The sequence below is a fragment of the Phaethon lepturus genome, unplaced genomic scaffold (assembly GCF_000687285.1).
Source record: "Phaethon lepturus isolate BGI_N335 unplaced genomic scaffold, ASM68728v1 scaffold52083, whole genome shotgun sequence".
Classification (NCBI taxonomy): Eukaryota; Metazoa; Chordata; class Aves; order Phaethontiformes; family Phaethontidae; genus Phaethon; species Phaethon lepturus.
The window spans coordinates 1-12,389 of record NW_010532282.1 but is presented as its reverse complement, the minus strand read 5'-3'; the positions used below and the strand labels follow the sequence as shown (position 1 = coordinate 12,389).

At 35.2% G+C, this 12,389-nt stretch overlaps 1 protein-coding gene across 1 annotated transcript; it reads right to left on the bottom strand.

Moving 5' to 3' along the window:
• Positions 1 to 371: 371 nt before the first annotated feature.
• TROVE2 (TROVE domain family, member 2) lies at positions 372 to 7,216 on the bottom strand. Its single transcript, XM_010284778.1, has 8 exons — positions 6,637 to 7,216; positions 5,911 to 6,131; positions 5,516 to 5,662; positions 3,971 to 4,108; positions 3,528 to 3,644; positions 2,688 to 2,801; positions 2,101 to 2,247; positions 372 to 803 (listed from the first exon to the last, which is right to left on the bottom strand). The coding sequence occupies exons 1-8, from the start codon at positions 7,214 to 7,216 to the stop codon at positions 651 to 653; spliced, it is 1,617 nt and encodes a 538-aa protein (XP_010283080.1). The 3' UTR covers positions 372 to 650.
• Between the last annotated feature and the right edge of the window lie 5,173 nt (positions 7,217 to 12,389).

Genomic DNA, 12,389 nt, shown 5'->3' with positions numbered 1-12,389 from the left:
AGCCAGATGATAATCTAGATAGAAAAAGATTAGCACAAGCTCTTCCACTTTCAGTTTTATCAGTATAAAATTTCACTGGGTAACTTTTATACTGCATCACAGTCACATGGTCTCATATGTGTCAGAAAATACTTCTTTTGTAGATTTCAAGTGTAACAATGGAAACTGTTGTACCTTAGTAATTTGTTTAAAATACAAAGATGAAAAAAAGCCAAAACAAAAATCCCTCTCAATGAAGTTGCTGTAAACTGACATTACTAAAAATACTGAACCTACTTTTTTTCCCTGCCCTATCCTGAGAGTAATTCATCAATTTATTCTTGCAAACAAGCATTCCACAGCAATGGGGTGGGGGGGAATTAAAAATCTCTCAGTATTTATAATCTATTAGAAATGAAATTAAGTTTTGTATTGTGTAACCCTGTAGCTACTTCTAGCAAACTTCCCACTGTTATTTTAAGTTGTGTGGAACAGGAAAAAAGAGAAAAGAGATTTCTCATCTGCTTTTCTTGTTTTCTCTTCACAAAAAGGTAACATTCTGATATGTATATAATGTGCCATATTCTCATAAAGCATATTTGGCTGGAAGTTCCCAGGGTGAAGTCTGTTGCCAGCAATGGACCCATTGGGAAGAGCAGATGCCTAGAAAATTAAATCAAATCCAAAGTGAAGTTTCGAATAACATCCAAAGCTCCTGTATCAAAGCCACATATATCCAACATGCCTCTGTCATCTGGATCTGCGATCATAAAACCATTTGAGGTCATTCCACAAACAATCAATTTAGCAGGAATACCCATTTTCTAGAGGAAGGACAAAAAAAAAAAAAAAAAATCAGTACACACATATACAGTAACTTAAACAGTTAAACAGTAACTAAACTTAAACCCCCAGAGGGTCAAATCTTGCTATCTTGCTTGCATAAACCACTGTCTGATTAGGCATACTGATAGAAACTAGATATGCCATAAGCAGAATTGCAGACTGCCTATTATCATGGTACTTAACCTGCAGCAGACACATTTAAATAAATGGAAATAATTGCAATGTGGTATATTAGCACAACTTTCTTGCAATACTAAGATTCATCGATTATTTCAAATGCAAACACTCCATTTGCTATTCTGCAGTTCATTCTGAGAGAAAACTTTCAATAATATTTATCAAATCATCTAATAGGAGTCAAAGAGTGTGCTTTTGTTAAGGCAGGATTTCCAAATGTTGGTTGAAGAAATCCAACAACTGTGGCCTGGACAATTCTGCTAAATGAGCTGAATTTGCAGGTTAGTAACCTGTAAGGTAAAGCAAAGCAAGTGGCATGAAGGCCAGAGTACAGGAACTCTGTTTAAAGAACAAATTTAGGAATGGGAGCTAATCACAACTAAGAAAACTAAAACACAGTGGGCAAGTTAAAGAGTTTTGGTATTAATTTCAACTGGGTGGACATGATATGAAGACTAACGTCCATACATATAAGCTTGCCAAAAAGTATTTTTTGTAGTTTACAAAATAGTTCTTTTAAAGCATAAAAGATTGCTTGCTAATTAAATAAGAGTATCTAATAGCAATGTGCTTGGAGAAGATATTTTTCTTAATTCTCGTTTAAAATTATCAAGCTGCACACCTTAGTGTAGCCTCTTTAAAACATAATGAGCTTTCCTCACAAGATGCTATCACCCCATCCTATTGACACCTTCCCTAATTTAAACTTTGTGGTATCTACTGCAGACATCACAGTTAAATTTAATTCTGAGAGCCAAATTTCGTTCTGTAAGAACTATTTAAAAAACCTTATTTAATCAATTATATATAGAATGCAGAAATTAATATATTCTCTGAACACCAAACAAATTTTCATTGATACTGCAGTACACCTAGCAGGATAGGATAATTACAAATCCTTTTAGTAATTCAGTGGTTTTAAATACGCCTGATTCGTGCAATGTGTGCACTAATCCCACCTAAATGCAGAATATATTAGGTTTTAACTATACATAATTACGTACTGAAAAAGCCACAACTAGTTCAGTTTCTAAAACATGTTTAGAACTGGTATTTATTTTGTACTGTACTCATCAACTATAAACAGAGTGTATTTACCTCTCTGTACTCTCTAAGAGCTGTTGCAGGATGAGTATTTCCAGCAAAGGTCTCATTATCAGTAAATACAATGAAGACATCAGCAGCTGTCTGAGTTTTCTGAGCCCATATCATTGGAAGGGAACAATCAGTGGTACCCATTGGAATCTTAAAAGAAAAAAAAAAAATACATGGAACATATTAATACAGAAATTAGTAAACCATGGCAAAATTACTTTTGATGTAAGCTTCATGTTTATCACACACAGAGGTTTCTTAAAAAACAGTTCACTTATTCATTTCATTTCAGTTTTGTCTAGCGGGTTTTTTTGTTTGATTTTTTAAAATATTCTTTTCAAACTTCATTGTGACCCAACATTGCCATTCTAAATTGTAGTATTTAATATCCGGCAGTTGAAATAATGACATTTGCTGGACTTCCTCTAAAAAAAAAAAGGAGGAGGAAAAAATCCAGTGTTTTACTATATAGATACAGACTAAACACAGTGTTAGAATTTATTACAAAGAAAATACAATGTAACTGCCGAGGCTTCTAAATGTTAACATTAGCAACAGCTATTTCCTTTTTTTTTTTTTTTTTTACATACTTCATACATTTTCACTAATACTTGAGGCAACGTCATATCAGCCGTCACAGGGCAAGGGACCATTTCATGTGAAAAGGCAACAATGTGGGAATCCTTCTCAGTACGTGCTACAACCTGAGAAAGAGGAAGACAAAAATAATTTAGTTATATTATTCAGAATTTTTAATGTCTGAATCAAGGCATTCCCTACCAAACACACAACATGACATATTCTTCTGTATTTAACTCATATGCACTAACGCTTCACTTTACACCTTAAGTATCTGTAATATTACTGCAGATAAACATTGCAAAAATCAGAGCTAAAGAACGGCTCTAATTACTGTAACTAAAGATACTGCCATATTTCTTCACTCCCCTCTGACATAAAACACTAAACATTTTCAAACACCAACACAAGTTTGACTCCTCTGTCATATAAATACACAAGAAGCTTTCGAACATCAAATTGAGGGGAAAGGGACTGTGATACAAAGGCTGTATTGATAACTCAAGTGTACCCAAGAATTATCCCAAAATTTCTTAATCCAATCTGTATTATTCTACGAACGCTTCTGAAAAAAATTTAAAAGTATTTTCATCTAAGATAAGTGAAAGAGCAGCCTTGACCACTTTGATTTATAGTGGAAACCAGCTTCTTAAAACTGAGCTTTCTGAATTTGGTTGCCAGTAGCTTTAAGCATCTGGTCTATCATTGAGGCACAAGGGCACAACTTCTGTACCCAGAAAATAGTATATGTAAGTTTCCTTCTGATTTCTAACCAGCTTTAGTGCACCTTTGTATCAAAAGAGCAGCTCAAGCTGCAAATAGCTATAAATGAAAGAAGTTTAATGCCTCACCATACACATTGCTGCTGCAACTGTGCTAGCATTGAGCACGCTGCCCAAAACTTTTTGTGTCATTGATGCACTGACATCAACTGCAAGTAAGAAGCGTTTTCCTGTTGGTTCAACTGTCTAAAAGGAAAAAAAGAAAAAAAAAAGAAAATAGATATACATAATTAATATACTAATTTCTTCTTCCTTCTGCTTTAAACCCTAGAAGTGAGGCTTTTTTTTTTATTCTTTCTGGGGTAACATTAGGACAATAATGTTGCCAAAAGCTGAATATATTATGATGTTTTGATTCTTTGTTTAATAAAATCCCAATTCCTAAGATTATTTTTATACAAAGTTTCAAAATTTTTATCCAGCCGACAAACATTTTATAAGTTTATAATTTTATAAGCTTTCAGAAAACAGAGAATTCTTAAAAAGCTTAACAAATTGAAGAACTGTGTTACCTTGAAAGTTTTGTAAAACGAGGCATTTAAAGCTTCTAAAATGTCTTCATCAGGACGCCACCAAAGCTTCCCTCTGCTTCCGTGCCCAGCTTTATAGGTTTCTAATGCAACCAAAATATGGAATGGATGTATTCTACCCTACAGGCAAAAGAAATCAACAGAAAGTTTTTGAAAATCTGAACTCTTTAAAAAAAAAAAAAAGTAACAAACTAAAACTAAGATCCTAGTATAAAAATAAATGGTTTAGTATTTTGTTACCTTAAATTTGTTAAATTTGAAGAGTTCATGCAGTCTTTACACATCTGTTATATGAACTAATACTTGTCAGTTAGTGGTAATGGATCTCATTCCCTTTACAGAGCCCTCCAATGAATTCCAAATATTATTTTATGCCACCACCAGAATTTTGGTGAAATTTCACAGATCTATCTATGATTGTCCAAGTGCTATTCTCCATCACAGGCTTACAGTAAGAGAAAGTTAAAAAGGAGTTGAGCTAGGAAAAGAACAAACTTAAAAATAGTTTTGTATCAGATACAGTAAAACTGGACAAAGAAACTATTTTCAGAATACAGCATTTTTTTTTTTTTGCCTTCCCTACATAAACCAAATCAGTGGCTGCCGCAATCCAAGTATTCTAAACCACATCTTTGCTTTACTGATTTAGCAACATCTTGTCACCATTTTCCTCAGGGGAGTTTCAGTCATTAAACACTACCAGCAGCAAACTTTAGAAAATCTGAATGCCTATCTATTGTTTTTCTTCCATCATCAACGTATTGTGCCACGATCTTTGCTCTCCCTCCTCCAGTCCCTCAGTAACTATGTATGATTAAAGAAACCAGAGAAAGGGAAGAGCAGTGGGATGGGAAAAAAAGAACCTAGTTTTGCTCTTCTCAATTCAACTATGGTCTTGAAGAAGTTAAGTGTCCTGATTTTAATGCCCCCAACTCACAAAACTATTAGGAAAAACCACTTGTTTTCCCTATCTCCCATTAAATTCCTGAAAATTTTGTTCTCCCTTTGGGGAACCCTCTTTTCCCTCTTACTTTCTTACTTCTGTGGTGGATAGTAAGGCATTCTGAAAGGAGAAAGTCTCCTTGTTCCATCTTCATTTTCCTCTCAGCTGCTATGCTAGTTTCTTCATTTACTTCCTAGAATCCTACACAAGTGACTTCCACTCACTTTTTAAGCTTGTATTGCTGACTCTAAATTACAAGACTCAGAAGTAATGGATCAACCCAACAGGCAAAGCTTGCCACAGCCCTGATTTAAGAAAAGATCCTAGCTGTCAATATACCTAATTTGTAGAAAAGTTTCAGAAATAGAAGGAGGGGGAAAAAAAATAAAATCAAATGCGAGATGAGAAATACAAGTTTTAAAATAAAGATGCAGGTGTTCCACTGCAGTTTTTTAAAAGAATAAACTACACATTTCCTCCAAAGAACATCCCTTTTATTTTGTAAAGAGGTTACCTGAAGAAATACAGTTTAGAAAGAGATTCAAAACCAGAAAGGCTGTCACTGATTATGAAAAAGTTCTTACCTTTTTTAGCAGTTTCTCATTTCTCAGTCTTTCACATACTGTTGCCACTTCTGAACCTCGTGGTTCAAGTACTGAATTTGCTGTCAACTTTCCTAAATTTCTCAACAATGCAGAAATGGACATGTCCTTCAGCAATGCCTTCCAAACCTACGATCAAAGAAAGAAAAGGGAAAAAAGATGAGATTCCCAAACTACAAGAACTGTCATCTTGTATGTGAAATAAGTGTATTTTAAAATAAACGTAAGAGTTATACAAAGATCTGCATTATTTTAACTTAGCTACTTGGGTAAATAGCTTGAAAAACAGCATAAAGGCTATTTTTATGGAAATCTAGACTTAAGACTGTGAGAAGCGTTACTCTAGAGAGAATGAAGAGCTAATGAAGTTTACCTACCTCTTTAGATTTCAGATGGCTTGTCAGGAGATGCTCTCTAACTAGACCATACTCCTCTATTAAATGAATAACTTCCAATTCGTCTTTTGTGTGTTTTATTTTCTCCACAGCCTCCAGATACTTTAAGAGTTTTTCAGTCTCAGCAGAAACAGCTTTGTCTTTATAAGCCTCTTGGACATCTTTCCACCCTTTGGTAATATATTTAGTGACTATAGCAATTCCTATTGAAAAGAAAAATATTTTCCAAGCAGGATTACCATCTTTATACTGGCATTTATCATTCCAGCAAGAAAATGAGTTAGGAGGTTTCATTCTCAGACCTGTCAACCACCTATAAAAAAGGTCAGACACACACAACTTAGACAAGTCGTTTTAACTACTGTATTTGTCTTCTTAGAAGTAAGGAGCCAAACGAAACCAAACACATCTTCCCAAATAATGAAAAGTGTTATTTCATCATCTGTAAGCAAATAGGAACAAATTGAGGGAATGGTATTATTTTATCTTCTCTTGAGATAACAAGAAAAAGAAGGAACAAACAGTTTACCTTGAAGATTAACAGATCAATTTCTGATACGACCACTCGTATTTTTAGGGTATCACTTACAGGACAACCATCACTAAGCAATCACCAGTCTACAATGGTACTTGGGTTTCCAAAATAGTTCCAGAGTAAATAAAAAAGGTTTAAAACATGGTATTTTCAGGCAAACAAAAATTTATTACCTTCACTGGCAGGTTTTAGGTGGGACAACCTCAGAAGATCTTTATGAGACCAACCACTTCTTTGTTTATATTTTGTAACTGCTAAAGCAACAGCCATGCCATTCTTTCCATTGTACCAATCTGCAACAGCTTTCCTCAGTGCACGGCCCCACATGCCACATTTCATGCCCTCCTTCAGATCTTTTTTAAATTGGATGAAAGAAAAGAGATGGGTCGGTATGCAACACACCTCAGGAACAGCTTTAAATGCTGCTTGTTTTGTTTTTGCATCAGAACACTGTGAGCAAATTGCAAGAGCAAAAAGCAGGGGCTCTTGTTTTGCTGCTCTGCCTTCTTGACTAAATGTCTTTATTTCTTGGACAACTTCACAACCTCTACCCTCTTCAATCAGTCTTATTAATGCTGCTGCATTCTCAAAGCCCAGCTTCTGCTCCTTGATGTAGTAAGTACCACCTTCTGAACCAAAACACAAGAAACGTTGCAGTCGATTCATATCGGTGACATGCCACACGTAACCACTTTCAGAGTTCGGCACCTGCTTTTCATCCAGGAGTTGCACCGGCTTTTCCTCGTCCTCCATTGTTTACACTTCCAAGAAATCTGTTGAAAGAATAATAAAGTTTATTAAGAACTATTGTGAAAACCTCATGACTCTACTCTTTCATCACTTCTTCACAAAGCAAAAACATCTTATCTATACATTTGTAATTTTTCTTTCATAAATTTAACAAGAGTATACTCTAAGTGTGCAATAATACGTATCAGTTAGGGGAAAAGAAACAAACAAACAAAAAAATCTCTGAGTTACAATGGTGACAAATTTATTTCTTTAAAACCAACTTAGAAACTATTTAAATGCAAACAGTGGCACACAGAAAACATGGCTGGTGTTATGCCCTTTTGCCTCTAACATATTACACCACTTTCTTAGGTAGATTTTTGGATCGCATGCTAAACTGCTCAAAACACTGATCTTGTCCTACTCTATTTTGCTGAAGAATTGGTAATATTGACCAACTGAAGAAACATGATGCTAAAATAAAGAACTAAAATAGTGAAAAACTGTTTAGTCACAAGACTTTGTAAGAGTTTAAATAAGGTAAGTTTCAGTGAGGCTTAGACAACAGCATTTTAACAACTGACAGTAGCTCAGGAAAAAATTATCTTTATCACAGGCTCGAACAGTCTGCTTTTTCAAGTGAGATCCAAGAAAACACACAGACATAGCAACAAATTCCGTATTGCTTTACATTTGAGGTTAAGAAGCAAAAAACAGCACAAAAATTCACAATCTTTCAGGTCTCTTTATTTATGTACTTTTGAGTTGCAAGAGAGTTCAGCTGTAGTATTTGCAACAACACTGCTCTTACTTGGAGAACATCTAGCATGGTAAAATTCAAGCCGTAACATTTAAACTGAAATAAATGCAGGTGAAATGAAATCAGCAGGGTAAAGGGAAGAAAATTCATCATCATCACTATCCCCAAAACATTAATGTGACAACAATAAATTCAGTTTTCTCAGTTCTCACCAATCAATAAAAAGATACTAAATAGCACCAAGAGGCCCTTCAAAAAAAAAAAAAAGAGCACCAATAATCCACTCCATCACACTGCATATAGATCTTAAAATATGCACACATTGAAGTCTGAGCACACACAAATGACATTTCAAAGAAATACACTTAACAATTTTTACGTATTGCAGATACCTACTCCTGACAAGCTTGCTTGGATACTGGAGATAAAAGCCATTTTGCTTCATTTGCCAGGACAAGCTAGCATAAAAAAAAGTCAGTCATGTAGACAGAGATTTTTTACTTACCCAGACTGTGGAAACACATGGATTTACAAAAGACTTCCCTAGTTTCTCTTTGACACAGAATTTTCGTTTCTCTGCAAGCAACTAGAAATGTACCCCTCCTCCATTCTTGCCTATCTGCAGTGATGTGCTGTCTGCATCCAGAACTAAATAATAAATAATCAGTGTTCCCTTTATATTCCATATGCTGCTAAAAATCATAAAAATAGAAGCCATATGCTGATAACTGGTTTTAAAAATGCAGGTTTCAGTAAAAAATTAAGAAATATCTTTCATCGTATTATTCAGACCATCAGAATTCAGCTATTTTTCTTAGTGCTTAAATATTCTAACCATGTTTCCTGCCAAACGAATTTAAATACACGTCATGGTTGAGTTGACTTTTTCACTGACATTTGAAGGATGCAAATACAGTGAAAATAACAAAGGTGGTATTCGCAATGCATGAATACCATATCAGTACATATTAATGTCTAAATACATTTTATTTCAATACATTTCAATTAGCTGGTTTCATTAAACAGCAGGTAATGTTTCCTAATAAACATACAAAGCCCAAACAAAAAAAATCCTGAAATCACAGTCAGCATCCATTAGTTTATTTATCAGAAAAAAAAAAGGTATGTGGAAAGATACTGAAAAACACCATTATCTTGAAGCAAAAATACGAATGGGAAGCATAAAGGATCATGCATGAGTAACAAGATCTCCATGTATATGAGATCTTGAGAGTAACTTCTTGTCGCATCTTTCATATCCCTGCTATAATAAATATTACTACATTAAAATGAGACTAATGGGAAAACTCTTTTCAGTCACCAATGGATTACCAAGACTTAAACCGAACTGGAAGGACCATGCTTTTGGTTAAACAAGACATTTATGCTCTCCCTTTATTTGCTGATTACATTAAGAAATACCAGTGCTACTTTGAATATTCTACATTTTTCCATTTGCACACGTTCCATCTGATATGTCCATTTCATTTTAATTCTCACTTGGAGAGCCTCACTTGTCCTCACATGTTTAGTTGTATAGTCACCAATAAAATTAGCTACTATTGTCATCACCACCCTGAGTATGGGAACAAAACCTAAATGAAATAATTATAACGTTTCTAAAATTACAACTAACATTTATCTGGTTTGAAATCTAGATTTATTTATAAAATACTGTAACACAGGATCAGTATTTCCATCAAAGGTATCATCCTGAAAGTTCACTACCTCCTTGTTACATGTGAATATGTAGTGTGATGTTAATTGTATTGTGTGAAAGAAGTTTAGAGCTAACCATCAGAGAAAAAAACTCTGCTGCTGCACTTCTCCATCACACTATATAACAAATCTAACTTATGCACGTTAATAATGGATAATTTTTATGTTTACTTTTGTAGGGACTCATATCACTGAAGAGGGGTATGTGCTAGCATCCATAGGCTTCTGACACAAAAGCATATTTTAAAAGATAGTTGCAAATGTACACTTTTAGTTCTTCTGAAGCTTAGCTCTTTAATTTGCCTTCTTAGGAATATACTATGAGCTACAAAAACAGATGCTGTCACAATTTCCACCTTTTGTAAAGCTTCATTTTCACTCAGCCCTCAAAGGCTTCTCAGATGGAACACCGTATTTCACAGAGGAATGAATTACCTGCAGTGCTTATCCCATTAGAAATGCCTATGACAAATCTTCTGAAAGCTTTAATAAGGTTATTAATGCCTTCTGATAAGCAATCTAGGATACAAAACAGACTTATCTCAAATGGCTTATTGCTGCCTCAGGGATTTAAAAAGAGCTTCAAAACAACATAATCTTTCGGATCCTAACAGGAATTGTAAATTCTTTAAAATAAATTTCTATTTTAAAAATTACCATTGAAATCTGCAATAGCTCATGCAAACCAGTAACTTCACTACCAAACAGCCATACTAGAAGTATTAAATTTAAACTTCACTAGGATCTACTGGAAAAGCACTTATTCAGCGTTGAACTACTTAATTCATACTGGCCATTTCTAACTCTTGTTTTATATTTCAACCTCACAAGTTCCCAAAGCTATTCTCTTCCTCTAACCAGTCACTCTCCTCTGCCCTAACCTCAAGCTTATTCTCCCCTTTAACATCTGTACAACACAGACAACTTTCACCCTCGCAGATGGATAAACACAAATATGCACTTAACAGGCTCTACCATAACCCTACTCTTCATCTGCTGGGCTGCAGCAGTGAACCTGAATTTCAAACACTCATGGAGGATTTATCAGTGACATTCTGGCTCCATAAGCATTTCCAATTTCTAAGCTAGTGGAATGCAAATAGCAATGTGAAAACCCTTGAAAGTCACAGACTAGATACTTTATAATGAAAATTGCTGAACTAAAATTCATGGTTGCTCAACATTATTAATGAAAGAGAAAAAACACTAAGGGCTTTCTTTTTATATTCCAAAGACCATATATATTAATTTATCAGTAAAATATGGCTTTGATTGGCCTGAAACAGCCTATACAGCACTTACATCTTGATTGGTAAGTCAATATACTTAAGTTGCTGTACCATAACATGACTGAGTTTTGTAAGTTAACTTCTGTTATTTTCTATGACTTTTACAATTCACTCCTAGTCTTCCTAAGAAATAAAATGTCTTACAGTACAAGTTTCAGGTACATATAAAAAAAAAAAAATACAAAAAGCACAAAGCTTTACTAGAACTACAGGTTCCAACTTAAGTTCTTAAATTTAACTGCTGTGTTAACAATGATGAATCAAACTTTGTAGTGAAAATATATGGAATTAAATTTTGACCAAGTCAGATCTTTTATGACAGAAGTGCATTGACATTTTAAAGACAACAATTCAAATTGTCTTCAAATACTTCAAAACTATATATACTTTGTTCTATAAGAAACTGCATCCTCCCACTCTGCTCTCAAAATTTTGCATAAGCATTAAACTGAAAATTATAGAGAATGTCTCCTAGTTTATTAAGCAGAGAGACCATAACCATCAGATTGAGCTATGGTTCTAACAAAGTAAATCTGCACTACAGCAGAGCTCTGACAACAGCAGAAGTCCTCATACTTCAGAAAACAAGCATCTCTATGTAAACATAGGCTATATGAGAACATTTCCCAAAGCACAAATGGAAAGACACAGGCCTGTTGGAGCAGGTCCAGAGGAAGGCCACAAAAATCATCACAGGGATGGAACACCTCTCCTATGAGGACAGACTGAAAGAGTTGGTGGTGTTCAGCCTGGAGCACAGAAGGCTCCAGGGAGACCTTATTGCAGCCTGCCAGTACTTAAAGGGGGCCTATAAGAAAGATGGGGACAAACTTTTTAGCAGGGCCTGTTGCGATAGGACAAGGGGTAATGGTTTTAAGCTAAAAGAGGGTAGATTTGCACCAGATATAAAGAAGAAATTTTTCACAGTGAGGGTGGTGAAACCCTGACCCAGGTTGCCCAGAGAGATGGTAGATGCCCCATCCCTGGAAACATCCCAGGTCAGGCTGGACAGGGCTCTGAGCAACCTGATCTAGTTGAAGATGTCCCTGCTCACTGCAGGAGGGTTGGACTAGATGACCTTTAAAGGTCCCTTCCAACCCAAACTATTGACTATATGAACCACATACTTGCTCAAAAAATTCTAGTACGGAATTTGCTTAAAAAAATTATTGACTGGAAGGTAGAAGGTAGCTTAACTGACGTAGAACAAAATTATGAGGAAAAAGCATCTAAAGTTGATACCGAAAACCTGTGAGTTTAGCTGTCAAGTTTCTATAATGGCGATAAACACAAGTGACGGCAAAGCAGAGTAGTAGCCCCGAACAACACGCCCCTTAATCCCTTCACGGGGATTAAAGGGCCCAGGTGCCATTTACAGCGCCGGCCTTTCCCGATTCCCTCCGCATCCACGCCAACCCCGCCGGGG